The 24,518-nt window shown below is 35.6% G+C and overlaps 1 protein-coding gene across 4 annotated transcripts in view; it reads left to right on the top strand.

Annotated features, from left to right (window-relative positions):
- LOC149779341 (vacuolar protein sorting-associated protein 41 homolog) overlaps nucleotides 1–24,518 on the top strand; it is a 248,459-nt gene that overhangs the window by 170,913 nt on the left and 53,028 nt on the right. For all 4 annotated transcript variants that reach the window (XM_089939958.1, XM_089939957.1, XM_089939960.1 and 1 more), the window contains 2 exons: nucleotides 11,106–11,244; nucleotides 11,920–11,970. In XM_089939958.1, coding sequence (XP_089796084.1) covers nucleotides 11,106–11,244; nucleotides 11,920–11,970 — 190 coding nt within the window. The remainder of the gene's footprint in view (nucleotides 1–11,105; nucleotides 11,245–11,919; nucleotides 11,971–24,518) is intronic.

The following is a 24,518-nucleotide window of genomic DNA, read 5'->3' as shown; positions in this document are numbered from 1 at the left end:
TACCAGGATATTCATGACTGTAAACGTACATACTGTACAATGACATGCATGGCGATAAACATACATACCATACAATGACATGCATGACTATAAACATACATGCCATACAGTGACACACATGACTATAAACATACATACCATACAATGACATGCATAACTAGAAAGATACATACCATACAATCACATGCATAACCCCAAACATACATACCATAGAAAGCCATGCATGACTGTAAACATCCATACCATACAGTAGCATGCATAACCTCAAACATATGTACCATACAATGACATCCATGACTATAAATATACATGCCATACAATGACATGCATGACTATAAACATTCATACCATACAATTACATGCATTACTATAGACATACATACCATACAATCACATGCATAACCTCAAACATACATGCCATACAATGACATGCATGACTATAAACATACATACCATACAATGACATGCATAATCTTAAACATACATACCATACAATGACATGCATGACTATAAACATACATGCTATACAATGACATGCATAACCTCAAACATACATACCATACAATGACATGCATGGCTATAAACATACATACCAAGAATGAGATGCATAACATCAAACATACATACCATATAATGACATCCATGACTATAAACATACATGCTATACAATGACATGCATAACCTCAAACATACATACCATACAGTGATATGCATGACTATAAACATACATACCATACAATGACATACATGACTATAAACATACATGCCATGCAATGACATGCATAACCACAAACATAGATAGCATACAATGACATGCATGACCATAAACATACATACCATACAATGACATGCATAACCATAAACATACATACTGTACAATGACATGCATGACCTCACACATACATACTATACAATGACATGCGTAACGTCAAACATACATACCATACAATGACATGCATAACCTCACACATACATACCATACAATGACATACATGACTATAAACATTCATACCATACAATGACATGCATAACCTCAAACATACATACCATACAATGACATGCATAACCTCAAACATATGTACCATGCAGTGACATCCATGACTATAAATATACATGCCATACAATGACATACATGACTATAAACATACATAGCATACAATGACATGCATAACCTCAAACATACATACCATACAATGACATGCATAACCTCAAACATACATACCATACAATGACATGCATAACCTCAAACATACATACCATACAATGACATACATGACTATAAACATTCATACCATACAATGACATGCATAACCTCAAACATACATACCATACAATGACATGCATAACCTCAAACATATGTACCATACAATGACATCCATGACTATAAGTATACATGCCATACAATGACATACATGACTATAAACATACATACCATACAATGACATGCATAACCTCAAACATACATGCCATACTATGAAATGCATGACTATAAACATACATACCATACAATGACATTCATAACTTCAAACATACATACCATACAATAACATGCATAACCTCAAACCTACATGCCATACTATGATATGCATGACTATAGACATACATACCAGACAATGACATGCATAACTTCAAACATACATACCATACCATGACATGCATAACCTCAAACATACATGCCATACTATGACATGCATGACTATAGACATACATACCAGACAATGACATGCATAACTTCAAACATACATGCCATACAATGACATGCATAACTATAAACATACATACCATACAATGACATACATAACCTTAAACATACATACCATACAATGACATGCATGACTATAAAAATGCGTACCAAGAATGAGATGCATAACATCAAACATACATACCAGACAATGACATGCATAACATCAAACATACATACCATACAATGACATGCATAACCTTAAACATACATAACATAGAATGACATGCATAACCTCAAACATACATACCATACAATGACATGCATGACCATAAACATACATGCCATACTATGATATGCATGACTATAAACATTCATACCATACAATGACATGTATAACCTCAAACATACATACCATACAATGACATGCATGACTATAAACATACATACCATACAATGACATGCATAACGTCAAACATACACACCATACAATGACATGCATGACTATAAAAATGCATACCAAGAATGAGATGCATAACATCAAACATACATACCATACAGTGACATGCATAACCTCAAACATACATACCATACAATGACATGCATAACCTTAAACATACATAACATACAATGACATGCATAACCTGAAACATACATACCATACAATGACATGCATGACTATAACCATACAATCCATACAAAGACATGCATGACCATAAACATACATACCATACAATGACATGCATAACCTCAAACATACATGCCATACTATGACATGCATGACTATAACCATACAATCCATACAAAGACATGCATGACCATAAACATACATACCATACAATGACATGTATAACCTCAAATATACATGCCATACACTGACATGCATGACTATAAACATAGATACCATACAATGACATGCATAACCTTAAACATACATACCATACAATGACATGCATGACTATAAAAATGCATACGAAGAATGAGATGCATAACATCAAACATACATACCATCCAATGACATGCATAACCTCAAACATACATACCATACTATGACATGCATAACCTCAAACATACATGCCATACTATGACATGCATGACTATAAACATACATACCATACAATGACATGTATAACCTCAGACATACATGCCATACACTGACATGCATGACTATAAACATACATACCATACAATGACATGTGTAACCTCAGACATACATGCCATACACTGACATGCATGACTATAAACATACATGCCATACAATGACATGTATAACCTCAAACATACATACCATACAATAACATGCATGAATATAAACATACATACCATACAATGACATGCATAACCTCAAACATACATGCCATACACTGACATGCATGAATATAAACATACATACCATACAATGACATGCATGAATATAAACATACATACCATACAATGACATGCATAACCTCAAACATACATACCATACAGTGACATGCATAACCTCAAACATACATACCATACAGTGACATGCATGACTATAAACATACATGCCATACAATGACATGCATGACTATAAACATACATGCCATTCAATGACATGCATGACTATAAACATACATACCATACAGTGACATGCATGACTATAAACATAGATACCATACAATGACATACATAAGCTCAAACCTACATACCATACAATGACATGCATGACTGTAAACATAGATACCATACAATGACATGCATGACTATAAACATACATACCTTACAATGACATACATGACTGAAAACATACATACCATACAATGACATGCATAACCTCAAACATACATACCATATAATGACATGCATGACTATAAACATACATGGCATACAATGACATGCATGACTAGAAAAATACGTACCATACAATGATATGCATGACTATAAACATATGTACCATACCCTGACATGCATAACTATAAACATACATACCATACAGTGACATACATGACTATAAACATACGTACCATACAATGACATGCATAACCTCAAACATACATACCATACAATGACATGCATAACCTCAAACATACTTACCATATAATTACATGCATGACTATAAACATACATGGCATACAATGACATGCATGACTATAAACATACGTACCATACAATGATATGCATGATATAAACATATGTACCATACCCTGACATTCTTGACTATAAACATACATCCTGTGCAATGACATGCATGTCTATAAACATACATACCATGCAATGACATGCATGACCTCTAACATACATACCATACAATGACATGCTTGACGTCAAACATACATACCATACAATGACATTCATGGCTATAAACATACATACCATACAATGACATGCATGACTATAACCATACATACCATACAATGACATGCATGACTATAAACATACATACCATACAATGACATGCATAACTTCAGACATACATACCTTAGAATGACATGCATAACCTCAAACATACATACCAAGGCCCCGAGTGGCCGAGTGGTCTAAAGCGCTCTCCATTATGGATCACTGTCATCTCACCTCTGTCTGCGGAGGTTCGAGTCTTGGATTCGGCTAATGTGAGTATGTGAGAAAGCTTGCCAGTAGCCTCTTGAGGGTCGGTGGTTCTTTCCCGGGATTTCCCGGGTTCTTCCTCCACCATTAATACTGGCCTCCATGTATATCATATCGTGTGCTGAAAAATGACGTGAAACCCTACAACAACAACAACATAACAAACATATATACCATACAATGACATGCATGACCTCAAACATACATACCATACAATGACATGCAAGACTATAAACATACATACCATACAGTGACATGCATAACCTCAAACATACATACCATAGAATGACATCCATGACTATAAACATACATACCATACAGTGACATGCATAACCTCAAACATACATACCATACAATGACATGCATGACTATAAACATACATACCATATAATGACATACATGACTATAAACATACATACCATACAATGACATGCAAAACCTCAAACACACATACCATACAGTGACATGCATAACCTCAAACATACATTCGATACAGTGACATGCATGACTATAAATATACGTACCATAGAATGATATGCATGATTATGAACATAGATACTGTACAATGACATGCATGACCTCAAACTTAACATACCATACAATGACATCCATGACTATAAACATACATACCATACAATGACATACATGACTATAAACATGCATACCATACAATGACATGCATAACCTCAAATATACATACCATACAATGACATGCATAACCTTAAACATACATACCATACAATGACATGCATGACCTCAAACATACATACCATACAATGACATGCATGACTATAAACATACATACCATACAGTGAGATACATGACTATAAACATAGATGCCATACAGTGACATGCATGACTATAAACATACATACCATGCAATGACATGCATGATTATAAACAGATACTGTACAATGACATGCATGACCTCAAACATATATACCATACAGTGACATCCATGACTATAAACATACATACCATACAATGAGATACATGACTATAAACATAGATACCATACAGTGACATGCATGACTATAAACATACATACCATGCAATGACATGCATGACTATAAACATACATACCATACAGTGACATGCATGACTATAAACATACATACCATACAATGACATGCATAACCTCAAACATACATACCATACAATGACATGCATGACTATAAACATACATACCATACAATGACATGCATGAATATGAACATGCATACCATGCAATGACATGGATGACTATAAACATACATACCATACAATGACATGCATGACCTCAAACATACATACCATACAATGACGTGCATGACTGTAAACATACATAGCATACAATCATGCATGACTAGAAAGATACATACTGTACAATGACATGCGTGACTATAAAGATACATACCATACAATGACATACATAACCTTAAACATACATACCATACAATGACATGCATAACCTCAAACATACATACCATACAATGATAGCGTGGGTACGTGGGAAAGCCTGCCAGTAGCTTCTCGTGGGTCGGTATTTCTTCCCTGGGTTTTCCAGGGTTCTTCCTCCACCAGTTATACTGGCCGCCATGTATAGCCTATCTTGTGCTGAAAAATGGCGTTAAACCCTAGATCAACAACAACAACAACAACCATACAATGACATGCATGACCTGAAACAAACATATACCATACAATGACATGCATGACTATAAACATTCATGCGATACAATGACATGCATGAATATAAACATACATACCATACAATGACATGCATAACCTCAAATATACATACCATACAATGACATGCATAACCTCAAACATACATACCATACAGTGACATGCATGACTATAAATATACGTACCATAGAATGATATGCATGATTATGAACATAGATACTGTACAATGACATGCATGACCTCAAACTTAACATACCATACAATGACATCCATGGCTATAAACTTACATACCATACAATGACATACATGAGTATAAACATACATACCATACAATGACATGCATAACCTCAAATATACATACCATACAAAGACATGCATAACCTCAAATATACATTCCATATTATGACATACATGTCTATAAGGATACATACCATACAATGACATGCATAACCTCAAACATACATACCATACAGTGACATGCATAACCTCAAACATACATATACCATACAATGACATGCATGACTATAAACATATGTACCATACAATGACATGCATGATTATAAACATAGATACTGTACAATGACATGCATGACCTCAAACATACATACCATACAGTGACATCCATGACTATAAACATACATACCATACAATGACATACATGACTATAAACATTCATACCATACAATGACATGCATAACCTCAAACATACATACCATACAATGACATGCATGACTATGAACATGCATACCATGCAATGACATGCATGACCATAAATATTCGTACCATACAATGACATGCATGTTAGAAGTGTGGTGTAACCATACCAGGGTCATAGTCAATGACATGCATGACTATAAACATATGTACCATACAATGACATGCATGATTATAAACATAGATACTGTACAATGACATGCATGACTATAAACATACATACCATACAATGACATGCATGACTATAAACTACATACCATACAATGACATACATGACTATAAACATTCATGCCATACGATGACATGCATAACCTCAAACATACATACCATACAATGACATGCATGACTATAAACATGCATACCATGCAATGACATGCATGACTATAAACATACATACCATACAATGACATGCATGACTATAAACATACATGCCATACAATGACATGCATAACCTAAAACATTCTTTCCATACGATGACATGCATAACCTCAAACATTCATACCATACAATGACATGCATGACTATAAACATGCATACCATGCAATGACATGCATGACTATAAACATACATACCATGCAATGACATGCATGACTATAAACATGCATACCATGCAATGACATGGATGACTATAAACATGCATACCATGCAATGACATGCATGACTATAAACATACATACCATACAATGACATGCATGACCTCAAACATACATACCATACAATGATGTGCATGACTATAAACATACATACCATACAATCATGCATGGCTAGAAAGATACATACTGTACAATGACATGTGTGACTGTAAAGATACATACCATACAATGGCATGCATAACCTTAAACATACATACCATACAATGACATGCATAACCTCAAACATACATACCATACAATGATAGCGTGGGTACGTGGGAAAGCCTGCCAGTAGCTTCTCGTGGGTCGGTAGTTCTTCCCTGGGTTTTCCAGGGTTCTTCCTCCACCAGTTATACTGGCCGCCATGTATAGCCTATCTTGTGCTGAAAAATGGCGTTAAACCCTAGATCAACAACAACAACAACAACCATACAATGACATGCATGACCTGAAACAAACATATACCATACAATGACATGCATGACTATAAACATTCATGCGATACAATGACATGCATGAATATAAACATACATACCATACAATGACATGCATAACCTCAAATATACATACCATACAATGACATGCATAACCTCAAACATACATACCATACAGTGACATGCATGACTATAAATATACGTACCATAGAATGATATGCATGATTATGAACATAGATACTGTACAATGACATGCATGACCTCAAACTTAACATACCATACAATGACATCCATGGCTATAAACTTACATACCATACAATGACATACATGAGTATAAACATACATACCATACAATGACATGCATAACCTCAAATATACATACCATACAAAGACATGCATAACCTCAAATATACATTCCATATTATGACATACATGTCTATAAGGATACATACCATACAATGACATGCATAACCTCAAACATACATACCATACAGTGACATGCATAACCTCAAACATACATATACCATACAATGACATGCATTACTATAAACATATGTACCATACAATGACATGCATGACATGCATAACCTCAAACATACATACCATACAGTGACATGCATGACTATAAACATGCATACCATGCAATGACATGCATGACCATAAATATACGTACCATACAATGACATGCATGTTAGAAGTGTGGTGTTACCATACCGGGGTCATAGTCAATGACATGCATGACTATAAACATATGTACCATACAATGACGTACATGATTATAAACATAGATACTGTACAATGACATGCATGACTATAAACATACATACCATACAATGACATGCATGACTATAAACTACATACGATACAATGACATACATGACTATAAACATTCATACCATACGATGACATGCATAACCTCAAACATACATACCATACAATGACATGCATGACTATAAACATGCATACCGTGCAATGACATGCATGACTATAAACATACATACCATACAATGACATGCATGACCTCAAACATACATACCATACAGTGACATGCATAACCTCAAACATACATATACCATACAATGACATGCATGACTATAAACATATGTACCATACAATGACATGCATGATTATAAACATAGATACTGTACAATGACATGCATGACCTCAAACATACATACCATACAGTGACATCCATGACTATAAACATACATACCATACAATGACATACATGACTATAAACATTCATACCATACAATGACATGCATAACCTCAAACATACATACCATACAATGACATGCATGACTATGAACATGCATACCATGCAATGACATGCATGACCATAAATATTCGTACCATACAATGACATGCATGTTAGAAGTGTGGTGTAACCATACCAGGGTCATAGTCAATGACATGCATGACTGTAAACATATGTACCATACAATGACATGCATGATTATAAACATAGATACTGTACAATGACATGCATGACTATAAACATACATACCATACAATGACATGCATGACTATAAACTACATACCATACAATGACATACATGACTATAAACATTCATGCCATACGATGACATGCATAACCTCAAACATACATACCATACAATGACATGCATGACTATAAACATGCATACCATGCAATGACATGCATGACTATAAACATACATACCATACAATGACATGCATGACTATAAACATACATGCCATACAGTGACATGCATAACCTAAAACATTCTTTCCATACGATGACATGCATAACCTCAAACATTCATACCATACAATGACATGCATGACTATAAACATGCATACCATGCAATGACATGCATGACTATAAACATACATACCATGCAATGACATGCATGACTATAAACATGCATACCATGCAATGACATGGATGACTATAAACATGCATACCATGCAATGACATGCATGACTATAAACATACATACCATACAATGACATGCATGACCTCAAACATACATACCATACAATGATGTGCATGACTATAAACATACATACCATACAATCATGCATGGCTAGAAAGATACATACTGTACAATGACATGTGTGACTGTAAAGATACATACCATACAATGGCATGCATAACCTTAAACATACATACCATACAATGACATGCATAACCTCAAACATACATACCATACAATGACATGCATGACTTTAAACATACATACCATACAATCATTCATGACTATAAACATACATACCATACAATGACATGCATGACTATAAACATACATACCATACAGTGGCAAGCATAACCTCAAACATACATACCATACAATGACATGCATGACTTTAAACATACATACCATACAATCATTCATGACTATAAACATACATACCATACAATGACATGCATAACCTCAAACATACATACCATACAATGACATGCATGACTATAAACATACATACCATACAATTACATGCATAACCTTAAACATGCATACCATACAATGACATGCATGACCTCAAACATACATACCATGCAATGACATGCATGACCATAAAGAAACATACCGTAGAATGAAATGCATTACCTCAAACATACACTTCTTTCAGTGACAAAAACCTGACATCGGGAGAAATGTATTGATGATAGAGATAATCTGATTATTTACCTTTAGATATGAATTAATTATTGGTTCTGGACACATTTGAAATAAAACATGGCTGCTGATGAGGGGAACGTTTTACATCTTTGTACTAATATGCTGGCTGCTGGTCACATTAGAGGGGTGGTCATTCTTGAGGGTTACTTTTTAACTCAAACTTGTCCGGGATTCTGGCCATAAGAAGCTGGTGGCTGCTGGTCAGGGGGCCATTCAAGAGGAGGGCTAATGTGCTGATTTTAAGCATTGTCAACTATTTTTCACATTCCTGGGTTAAAAAATAAAAACATTTGATTTTATGTAGAGTTTTGAAATTACTTTGGTGGTCTGAAATTATGTTATACAATCAAATAGCAGCCACTCATGTGGAAAAGGCCAAACTGACCTTGCAACACAGGTGCCCTCTGATCTGGTTCTTTTAACCATTCAAAATTGTTTTTTGAACAAATACCATGCACCAGATACAGTTATTAATATTTATTATTCCAGGCTGTTGGTATCATTCCATGTTGCAAGCATTCACTGTATAAATTTATCATACCTAGATTCAGGTGGAAAATAGTTTCATTCATATTCTTCAAGTTTTCCCATTTCATACATGACCTTAACAGAGGAAACTTCATGATTGGAAATGAGAATGACCACTGAGCCCAGGTGACTAATATATATAGGTGATGGTTAGGGCAGTTTTGACTATTTATCTTTAAGAACTTTTTTGTATATAGTTTTAACATGTAAAACATTTTCCTGATTTCATTTTTAGGCTGAAACACAAAGATGTATTTGCACTAATACACAAGCACTCTCTGTATGATGCAGTCAGTGACAAAATTGTGGAACTGATGGAATTTGATGAGGAACAAGCTATCCATATGCTCATTGACAGTGTTCAGAAAATTCCTGTAAGTGTACATCATTTTTGTTGGCCATTTGTAGTTCGCTTAAATAAAGTTAATATTATATCTTAGACTGTGACCCTGGTATGGTTACACCACACTTCTAACAAACAATGGGACAATCAGTGGATTAACTCATGACAGATAATTAATTCAGGGTGGATGAGGGGAATCCAAAGATTTAGAATTAAGAAATCAGTAAAGCAGGAAACAAAAGTGATTGACACATTAAGTTAAGCAGTTAATGCTGATATCCCTATAGATTAGGTTTCTCTACATGATTGAAAATAGCAAATTTTTACTGGTCTCTATTCTGTATTGGCAAGAACGCCAGGCAATCAGTCTTATAAGAAATTCTGTCAAATCACACAAAGTCCCTGTATTTACTTCTTGGCAATACATTATTGAACACATCAAATTTCTTTATAACTAACAAAAAATATGACTAACTTCAGGCAGGGTGAATCAGATATGAATAGTTACCTATTATAAAAACATATGACTGACTTCAGGCAAGGTGATTTCAAATGTGAATAGTTACCTATTATAAAAACATATCACTGACTTCAGGCAAGGTGATTTCTGATGTGAATAGTTACCTATCATTTGAATTGTATCTGTGCTCTCATCATTTCCGTAGGACACCTAAAGCTTTAAGAGTGTACTTTTTCTGTATTTCAGATCGATAAAGTTGTTCAGCAGTTGGAGAAAAAGCCAAAGTACCAGTATATTGTAAGTTTTTTTGAGGCAGATACGTCATTTAAAACTAAATCTTTTTATATTTTCTGATGCTAAAATTGTGGTGGAGTTACACATAAATATGTCGTTTAGTCCGAGTCCACCATATGTCAAATAGTTTTAATCTCAGGCTTGGGGTAGCTTTTTTTGCAGATGGGAAAACTTTCCTAACATTGTGAATGTCCAAAATTTGTCCAACTGTCATGGCATTGTACTTTGCTTTGTATCCTTGAATTTGTCCAATATATAACAGGGCTAGATTAAAACCAGTATTAAAACCAGTATTAATACCAGTATTAATATTATTAATACTGAATTTACAACTATGCATCACAATCACAATCTATTATGGATTGTTATTTTTCGATACTGGCATTGTATGAGATTATTAATATGTACACGTGAGTAGTACAGTTGATATGGACATACATGAAGCAAATAAAGAATTGTTTGATGTGAACTTTATAGAGTTTGAACAGCCAATTATAGAATAATAGTAACAATGTTAAACTAAAGAGGTTGTTTTTATGGTAGTTAATAATACATGTAATTGTGATAGGTAATTTTTTTCATAATATATTTAGAATATTCTCATGTTTGTGATTTGATTTAGATTTAGGACCATCTTTCTTGGTATGATATATCATTGATTCATTTATATTTTTGAATGACAATCTTAATGGTTAAGCAGTAAGTGTTGGGAGTGATGTGATTTCCTTCTGCTATCAAACAGTATGTGATAAAAATATCCAGATCATGTTAATGTACTGATGATGTGTTTATTACATACCTTAAACAATCGTTTCATATAAAACAGAGAAGGTTTTATATTTTTGTCTTTATGTTTGCTTTGATTTCATTTATCTGGTTGTATTGTACACTTCATTTAAATATGGCATAATTGTTACACAGTCATTTTACATTTGTTTGAGGACATCATCCATGACATCAAGGAATCTAATTCTGTATCTGTTACACCAACATACAACTATTGTTTGGGGACATCATCCATGACTTCTAGGAATCTAATTCTGTATCAGTTACACCAACATACAACTATTGTTTGGGGACATCATCCATGACTTCAAGGAATCTAATTCTGTATCAGTTAAACCTACATACAGCTATTTGTTCGGGGACATCATCCATGACAGCAAGGAATCTAATTCTGTATCAGTTACATCAACATACAGCTATTGTTTGGGGACATCATCTATGACAGCAAGGAATCTAATTCTGTATCTGTTACACCAACATACAGCTATTGTTTGGGGACATCATCCATGACAGCAAGGAATCTAATTCTGTATCTGTTACATCAACATACAGCTATTGTTTGGGGACATCATCCATGACAGCAAGGAATCTAATTCTGTATCTGTTACACCAACATACAGCTATTGTTTGGGGACATCATCCATGACAGCAAGGAATCTAATTCTGTATCTGTTACATCAACATGCAGCTATTGTTTGGGGACATCATCCATGACAGCAAGGAATCTAATTCTGTATCTGTTACACCTACATACAGCTATTGTTTGGGGACATCATCCAGGACAGCAAGGAATCTAATTCTGTATCTGTTACACCAACATACAGCTATTGTTTGGGGACATCATCCATGACAGCAAGGAATCTAATTCTGTATCTGTTACACCAACATACAGCTATTGTTTGGGGACATCATCCATGACAGCAAGGAATCTAATTCTGTATCTGTTACATCAACATACAGCTATTGTTTGGGGACATCATCCATGACAGCAAGGAATCTAATTCTGTATCTGTTACACCTACATACAGCTATTGTTTGGGGACATCATCCATGACTTCTAGGTATCTAATTCTGTATCTGTTACACCAACATACAACTATTGTTTGGGGACATCATCCATGACAGCAAGGAATCTAATTCTGTATCAGTTAAAGCTATATACAGCTATTGTTTGGGGACATCATCCATGACTGCTAGGAATCTAATCCTGTCTCAGTTACATCAACATACAGCTATTGTTTGGGGACATCATCCATGACAGCAAGGAATCTAATTCTGTATCTGTTACAGCTACATACAGCTATTGTTTGGGGACATCATCCATGACTTCTAGGTATCTAATTCTGTATCTGTTACACCAACATACAACTATTGTTTGGGGACATCATCCATGACAGCAAGGAATCTAATTCTGTATCAGTTAAACCTACATACAGCTATTGTTTGGGGACATCATCCATGAGAGCAAGGAATCTAATTCTGTATCAGTTACATCAACATACAGCTATTGTTTGGGGACATCATCCATGACAGCAAGGAATCTAATTCTGTATCTGTTACACCAACATACAACTATTGTTTGAGTACATTATCCATGACAGCAAGGAATCTAATTCTGTATCTGTTACACCTACATACAACTATTGTTTGGGGACATCATCCATGACTTCTAGGTATCTAATTCTGTATCAGTTACACCTACATAAAGCTATTGTTTGGGGATATCATCCATGACTGCTAGGAATCTAATTCTGTATCTGTTATACCAACATACAACTATTGTTTGGGGACATCATCCATGACTGCTAGGAATCTAATTCTGTATCTGTTATACCAACATACAACTACTGTTTGGGGATATCATCCATGACTCCTAGGAATCTAATTCTGTATCTGTTACACCAACAAGCAACTATTGTTTGGGGACATCATCCATGAATTCTAGGTATCTAATTCTGTATCTGTTACACCTACATACAACTATTGTTTGGGGACATCATCCATGACTTCTAGGTATCTAATTCTGTATCAGTTACACCTACATAAAGCTATTGTTTGGGGACATCATCCATGAGAGCAAGGAATCTAATTCTATATCTGTTACACCTACATACAGATGTTATTTGGGGACATCATCCATGACAGCAAGGAATCTAAATCTGTATCAGTTACACCTACATACAGCTATTGTTTGAGGACATCATGCATGACTTCCAGAAATCTAATTCTGTATCAGTTACATCAACATACAACTATTGTATGGGGACATCATCCATGACTTCCAGAAATCTAATTCTGTATCAGTTGCACCTACATACAGCTATTGTTTGGGGACATCATCCATGACTGCTAGGAATCTAATTCTGTATCAGTTACATCAACATACAGCTATTGTTTGGGGACATCATCCATGACTTCTAGAAATCTAATTCTGTGTCAGTTACACCTACATACAGCTATTGTTTGGGGACATCATCCATGACTTCTAGAAATCTAATTCTGTGTCAGTTACACCTACATACAGCTATTGCTTGGGGACATCATCCATGACTTCTAGAAATCTAATTCTGTATCAGTTACATCAACATAAAGCTATTGTTTGGGGACATCATCCATGACTTCTAGAAATCTAATTCTGTATCAGTTACATCAACATAAAGCTATTGTTTGGGGACATCATCCATGACTTCTAGAAATCTGTGTCAGTTACACCTACATACAGCTATTGTTTGGGAACATCATTCATGACTTCTAGAAATCTAATTCTGTATCAGTTACATCAACATAAAGCTATTGTTTGGGGACATCATCCATGACTTCTAGAAATCTAATTCTGTGTCAGTTACACCTACATACAGCTATTGTTTGGGAACATCATTCATGACTTCCAGAAATCTAATTCTGTATCAGTTACATCAACATAAAGCTATTGTTTGGGGACATCATCGATGACTTCTAGAAATCTAATTCTGTATCAGTTACATCAACATAAAGCTATAGGTTGGGGACATCATCCATGACTTCTAGAAATCTAATTCTGTATCAGTTACATAAACATAAAGCTATTGTTTGGGGACATCATCCATGACTTCTAGAAATCTAATTCTGTATCAGTTACATCAACATAAAGCTATTGTTTGGGGACATCATCCATGACTTCTAGAAATCTAATTCTGTGTCAGTTACACCTACATACAGCTATTGTTTGGGAACATCATTCATGACAGCAAGGATTCTAATTCTGTGTCAGTTACATCAACATAAAGCTATTGTTTGGGGACATCATCCATGACTTCCAGAAATCTAATTCTGTATCAGTTACATCAACATACAGCTATTGTTTGGGGACATCATCCATGACAGCAAGGAATCTAATTCTGTATCAGTTACATCAACATAAAGCTATTGTTTGGGGACATCATCCATGACTTCCAGAAATCTAATTCTGTATCAGTTACATCAACATACAGCTATTGTTTGGGGACATCATCCATGACAGCAAGGATTCTAATTCTGTGTCAGTTACACCTACATACAGCTATTGTTTGGGGACATCATCCATGACAGCAAGGAATCTAATTCTGTATCAGTTACACCAACATACAGCTATTGTTTGGGGACATCATCCATGACAGCAAGGAATCTAATTCTGTATCAGTTACACCTACATACAACTATTGTTTGGGGACATCATCCATGACAGCAAGGAATCTAATTCTGTATCTGTTACACCAACATACAACTATTGTTTGGGGACATCATCCATAACAGCAAGGAATCTAATTCTGTATCAGTTACACCTACATACAACTATTGTTTGGGGATATCATCCATGACAGCAAGGAATCTAATTCTGTATCAGTTACACCTACATACAGCTATTGCTTGGGGACATCATCCATGACTACCAGAAATCTAATTCTGTATCAGTTACATCAACATACAGCTATTGTTTGGGGACATCATCCATGACAGCAAGGAATCTAATTCTGTATCTGTTACACCTACATAGAGCTATTGTTTGGGGACATCATCCATGACTTCTAGGTATCTAATTCTGTATCTGTTACACCAACATACAACTATTGTTTGGGGACATCATCCATGACAGCAAGGAATCTAATTCTGTATCAGTTAAACCTATATACAGCTATTGTTTGGGGACATCATCCATGACTGCTAGGAATCTAATCCTGTCTCAGTTACATCAACATACAGCTATTGTTTGGGGACATCATCCATGACAGCAAGGAATCTAATTCTGTATCTGTTACACCTACATACAGCTATTGTTTGGGGACATCATCCATGACTTCTAGGTATCTAATTCTGTATCTGTTACACCAACATACAACTATTGTTTGGGGACATCATCCATGACAGCAAGGAATCTAATTCTGTATCAGTTAAACCTACATACAGCTATTGTGTGGGGACATCATCCATGACAGCAAGGAATCTAATTCTGTATCAGTTACATCAACATACAGCTATTGTTTGGGGACATCATCCATGACAGCAAGGAATCTAATTCTGTATCTGTTACACCTACATACAACTATTGTTTGGGGACATCATCCATGACTTCTAGGTATCTAATTCTGTATCAGTTACACCTACATAAAGCTATTGTTTGGGGATATCATCCATGACTGCTAGGAATCTAATTCTGTATCTGTTATACCAACATACAACTATTGTTTGGGGACATCATCCATGACTGCTAGGAATCTAATTCTGTATCTGTTATACCAACATACAACTACTGTTTGGGGATATCATCCATGACTCCTAGGAATCTAATTCTGTATCTGTTACACCAACAAGCAACTATTGTTTGGGGACATCATCCATGAATTCTAGGTATCTAATTCTGTATCTGTTACACCTACATACAACTATTGTTTGGGGACATCATCCATGACTTCTAGGTATCTAATTCTGTATCAGTTACACCTACATAAAGCTATTGTTTGGGGATATCATCCATGACTGCTAGGAATCTAATTCTGTATCTGTTATACCAACTTACAACTATTGTTTGGGGACATCATCCATGACTGCTAGGAATCTAATTCTGTATCTGTTATACCAACATACAACTACTGTTTGGGGATATCATCCATGACTCCTAGGAATCTAATTCTGTATCTGTTACACCAACAAGCAACTATTGTTTGGGGACATCATCCATGAATTCTAGGTATCTAATTCTGTATCTGTTACACCTACATACAACTATTGTTTCGGGACATCATCCATGACTTCTAGGTATCTAATTCTGTATCAGTTACACCTACATAAAGCTATTGTTTGGGGACATCATCCATGAGAGCAAGGAATCTAATTCTATATCTGTTACACCTACATACAGATGTTATTTGGGGACATCATCCATGACAGCAAGGAATCTAAATCTGTATCAGTTACACCTACATACAGCTATTGTTTGAGGACATCATGCATGACTTCCAGAAATCTAATTCTGTATCAGTTACATCAACTTACAGCTATTGTATGGGGACATCATCCATGACTTCCAGAAATCTAATTCTGTATCAGTTGCACCTACATACAGCTATTGTTTGGGGACATCATCCATGACTGCTAGGAATCTAATTCTGTATCAGTTACATCAACATACAGCTATTGTTTGGGGACATCATCCATGACTTCTAGAAATCTAATTCTGTGTCAGTTACACCTACATACAGCTATTGTTTGGGGACATCATCCATGACTTCTAGAAATCTAATTCTGTGTCAGTTACACCTACATACAGCTATTGCTTGGGGACATCATCCATGACTTCTAGAAATCTAATTCTGTATCAGTTACATCAACATAAAGCTATTGTTTGGGGACATCATCCATGACTTCTAGAAATCTAATTCTGTATCAGTTACATCAACATAAAGCTATTGTTTGGGGACATCATCCATGACTTCTAGAAATCTGTGTCAGTTACACCTACATACAGCTATTGTTTGGGAACATCATTCATGACTTCTAGAAATCTAATTCTGTATCAGTTACATCAACATAAAGCTATTGTTTGGGGACATCATCCATGACTTCTAGAAATCTAATTCTGTGTCAGTTACACCTACATACAGCTATTGTTTGGGAACATCATTCATGACTTCCAGAAATCTAATTCTGTATCAGTTACATCAACATAAAGCTATTGTTTGGGGACATCATCGATGACTTCTAGAAATCTAATTCTGTATCAGTTACATCAACATAAAGCTATTGGTTGGGGACATCATCCATGACTTCTAGAAATCTAATTCTGTATCAGTTACATAAACATAAAGCTATTGTTTGGGGACATCATCCATGACTTCTAGAAATCTAATTCTGTATCAGTTACATCAACATAAAGCTATTGTTTGGGGACATCATCCATGACTTCTAGAAATCTAATTCTGTGTCAGTTACACCTACATACAGCTATTGTTTGGGAACATCATTCATGACAGCAAGGATTCTAATTCTGTGTCAGTTACATCAACATAAAGCTATTGTTTGGGGACATCATCCATGACTTCCAGAAATCTAATTCTGTATCAGTTACATCAACATACAGCTATTGTTTGGGGACATCATCCATGACAGCAAGGAATCTAATTCTGTATCAGTTACATCAACATAAAGCTATTGTTTGGGGACATCATCCATGACTTCCAGAAATCTAATTCTGTATCAGTTACATCAACATACAGCTATTGTTTGGGGACATCATCCATGACAGCAAGGATTCTAATTCTGTGTCAGTTACACCTACATACAGCTATTGTTTGGGGACATCATCCATGACAGCAAGGAATCTAATTCTGTATCAGTTACACCAACATACAGCTATTGTTTGGGGACATCATCCATGACAGCAAGGAATCTAATTCTGTATCAGTTACACCTACATACAACTATTGTTTGGGGACATCATCCATGACAGCAAGGAATCTAATTCTGTATCTGTTACACCAACATACAACTATTGTTTGGGGACATCATCCATAACAGCAAGGAATCTAATTCTGTATCAGTTACACCTACATACAACTATTGTTTGGGGATATCATCCATGACAGCAAGGAATCTAATTCTGTATCAGTTACACCTACATACAGCTATTGCTTGGGGACATCATCCATGACTACCAGAAATCTAATTCTGTATCAGTTACATCAACATACAGCTATTGTTTGGGGACATCATCCATGACAGCAAGGAATCTAATTCTGTATCTGTTACACCTACATAGAGCTATTGTTTGGGGACATCATCCATGACTTCTAGGTATCTAATTCTGTATCTGTTACACCAACATACAACTATTGTTTGGGGACATCATCCATGACAGCAAGGAATCTAATTCTGTATCAGTTAAACCTATATACAGCTATTGTTTGGGGACATCATCCATGACTGCTAGGAATCTAATCCTGTCTCAGTTACATCAACATACAGCTATTGTTTGGGGACATCATCCATGACAGCAAGGAATCTAATTCTGTATCTGTTACACCTACATACAGCTATTGTTTGGGGACATCATCCATGACTTCTAGGTATCTAATTCTGTATCTGTTACACCAACATACAACTATTGTTTGGGGACATCATCCATGACAGCAAGGAATCTAATTCTGTATCAGTTAAACCTACATACAGCTATTGTGTGGGGACATCATCCATGAGAGCAAGGAATCTAATTCTGTATCAGTTACATCAACATACAGCTATTGTTTGGGGACATCATCCATGACAGCAAGGAATCTAATTCTGTATCTGTTACACCTACATACAACTATTGTTTGGGGACATCATCCATGACTTCTAGGTATCTAATTCTGTATCAGTTACACCTACATAAAGCTATTGTTTGGGGATATCATCCATGACTGCTAGGAATCTAATTCTGTATCTGTTATACCAACATACAACTATTGTTTGGGGACATCATCCATGACTGCTAGGAATCTAATTCTGTATCTGTTATACCAACATACAACTACTGTTTGGGGATATCATCCATGACTCCTAGGAATCTAATTCTGTATCTGTTACACCAACAAGCAACTATTGTTTGGGGACATCATCCATGAATTCTAGGTATCTAATTCTGTATCTGTTACACCTACATACAACTATTGTTTGGGGACATCATCCATGACTTCTAGGTATCTAATTCTGTATCAGTTACACCTACATAAAGCTATTGTTTGGGGATATCATCCATGACTGCTAGGAATCTAATTCTGTATCTGTTATACCAACATACAACTATTGTTTGGGGACATCATCCATGACTGCTAGGAATCTAATTCTGTATCTGTTATACCAACATACAACTACTGTTTGGGGATATCATCCATGACTCCTAGGAATCTAATTCTGTATCTGTTACACCAACAAGCAACTATTGTTTGGGGACATCATCCATGAATTCTAGGTATCTAATTCTGTATCTGTTACACCTACATACAACTATTGTTTGGGGACATCATCCATGACTTCTAGGTATCTAATTCTGTATCAGTTACACCTACATAAAGCTATTGTTTGGGGACATCATCCATGAGAGCAAGGAATCTAATTCTATATCTGTTACACCTACATACAGATGTTATTTGGGGACATCATCCATGACAGCAAGGAATCTAAATCTGTATCAGTTACACCTACATACAGCTATTGTTTGAGGACATCATGCATGACTTCCAGAAATCCAATTCTGTATCAGTTACATCAACTTACAGCTATTGTATGGGGACATCATCCATGACTTCCAGAAATCTAATTCTGTATCAGTTGCACCTACATACAGCTATTGTTTGGGGACATCATCCATGACTGCTAGGAATCTAATTCTGTATCAGTTACATCAACATACAGCTATTGTTTGGGGACATCATCCATGACTTCTAGAAATCTAATTCTGTGTCAGTTACACCTACATACAGCTATTGTTTGGGGACATCATCCATGACTTCTAGAAATCTAATTCTGTGTCAGTTACACCTACATACAGCTATTGCTTGGGGACATCATCCATGACTTCTAGAAATCTAATTCTGTATCAGTTTACATCAACATAAAGCTATTGTTTGGGGACATCATCCATGACTTCTAGAAATCTAATTCTGTATCAGTTACATCAACATAAAGCTATTGTTCGGGGACATCATCCATGACTTCTAGAAATCTGTGTCAGTTACACCTACATACAGCTATTGTTTGGGAACATCATTCATGACTTCTAGAAATCTAATTCTGTATCAGTTACACCAACATAAAGCTATTGTTTGGGGACATCATCCATGACTTCTAGAAATCTAATTCTGTGTCAGTTACACCTACATACAGCTATTGTTTGGGAACATCATTCATGACTTCCAGAAATCTAATTCTGTATCAGTTACATCAACATAAAGCTATTGTTTGGGGACATCATCCATGACTTCTAGAAATCTAATTCTGTATCAGTTACATCAACATAAAGCTATTGTTTGGGGACATCATCCATGACTTCTAGAAATCTAATTCTGTATCAGTTACATCAACATACAGCTATTGTTTGGGGACATCATCCATGACTTCTAGAAATCTAATTCTGTGTCAGTTACACCTACATACAGCTATTGTTTGGGAACATCATTCATGACAGCAAGGATTCTAATTCTGTGTCAGTTACATCAACATAAAGCTATTGTTTGGGGACATCATCCATGACTTCCAGAAATCTAATTCTGTATCAGTTACATCAACATACAGCTATTGTTTGGGGACATCATCCATGACTTCCAGAAATCTAATTCTGTATCAGTTACATCAACATACAGCTATTGTTTGGGGACATCATCCATGACAGCAAGGATTCTAATTCTGTGTCAGTTACACCTACATACAGCTATTGTTTGGGGACATCATCCATGACAGCAAGGAATCTAATTCTGTATCAGTTACACCAACATACAGCTATTGTTTGGGGACATCATCCATGACAGCAAGGAATCTAATTCTGTATCAGTTACACCTACATACAACTATTGTTTGGGGACATCATCCATGACAGCAAGGAATCTAATTCTGTATCTGTTACACCAACATACAACTATTGTTTGGGGACATCATCCATAACAGCAAGGAATCTAATTCTGTATCAGTTACACCTACATACAACTATTGTTTGGGGATATCATCCATGACAGCAAGGAATCTAATTCTGTATCAGTTACACCTACATACAGCTATTGCTTGGGGACATCATCCATGACTACCAGAAATCTAATTCTGTATCAGTTACATCAACATACAGCTATTGTTTGGGGACATCATCCATGACAGCAAGGAATCTAATTCTGTATCTGTTACACCTACATACAGCTATTGTTTGGGGACATCATCCATGACTTCTAGGTATCTAATTCTGTATCTGTTACACCAACATACAACTATTGTTTGGGGACATCATCCATGACAGCAAGGAATCTAATTCTGTATCAGTTAAACCTATATACAGCTATTGTTTGGGGACATCATCCATGACTGCTAGGAATCTAATCCTGTCTCAGTTACATCAACATACAGCTATTGTTTGGGGACATCATCCATGACAGCAAGGAATCTAATTCTGTATCTGTTACAGCTACATACAGCTATTGTTTGGGGACATCATCCATGACTTCTAGGTATCTAATTCTGTATCTGTTACACCAACATACAACTATTGTTTGGGGACATCATCCATGACAGCAAGGAATCTAATTCTGTATCAGTTAAACCTACATACAGCTATTGTTTGGGGACATCATCCATGAGAGCAAGGAATCTAATTCTGTATCAGTTACATCAACATACAGCTATTGTTTGGGGACATCATCCATGACAGCAAGGAATCTAATTCTGTATCTGTTACACCAACATACAACTATTGTTTGAGTACATTATCCATGACAGCAAGGAATCTAATTCTGTATCTGTTACACCTACATACAACTATTGTTTGGGGACATCATCCATGACTTCTAGGTATCTAATTCTGTATCAGTTACACCTACATAAAGCTATTGTTTGGGGATATCATCCATGACTGCTAGGAATCTAATTCTGTATCTGTTATACCAACATACAACTATTGTTTGGGGACATCATCCATGACTGCTAGGAATCTAATTCTGTATCTGTTATACCAACATACAACTACTGTTTGGGGATATCATCCATGACTCCTAGGAATCTAATTCTGTATCTGTTACACCAACAAGCAACTATTGTTTGGGGACATCATCCATGAATTCTAGGTATCTAATTCTGTATCTGTTACACCTACATACAACTATTGTTTGGGGACATCATCCATGACTTCTAGGTATCTAATTCTGTATCAGTTACACCTACATAAAGCTATTGTTTGGGGACATCATCCATGAGAGCAAGGAATCTAATTCTATATCTGTTACACCTACATACAGATGTTATTTGGGGACATCATCCATGACAGCAAGGAATATAAATCTGTATCAGTTACACCTACATACAGCTATTGTTTGAGGACATCATGCATTACTTCCAGAAATCTAATTCTGTATCAGTTACATCAACTTACAGCTATTGTATGGGGACATCATCCATGACTTCCAGAAATCTAATTCTGTATCAGTTGCACCTACATACAGCTATTGTTTGGGGACATCATCCATGACTGCTAGGAATCTAATTCTGTATCAGTTACATCAACATACAGCTATTGTTTG

The sequence above is a fragment of the Sinohyriopsis cumingii genome, chromosome 17, assembly GCF_028554795.1.
Source record: "Sinohyriopsis cumingii isolate HCF-2022 chromosome 17, ASM2855479v2, whole genome shotgun sequence".
NCBI lineage: Eukaryota > Metazoa > Mollusca > Bivalvia > Unionida > Unionidae > Sinohyriopsis > Sinohyriopsis cumingii.
The sequence above is the reverse complement of the archived record's forward strand: the minus strand, read 5'-3'. Positions and strand labels throughout refer to the sequence as shown.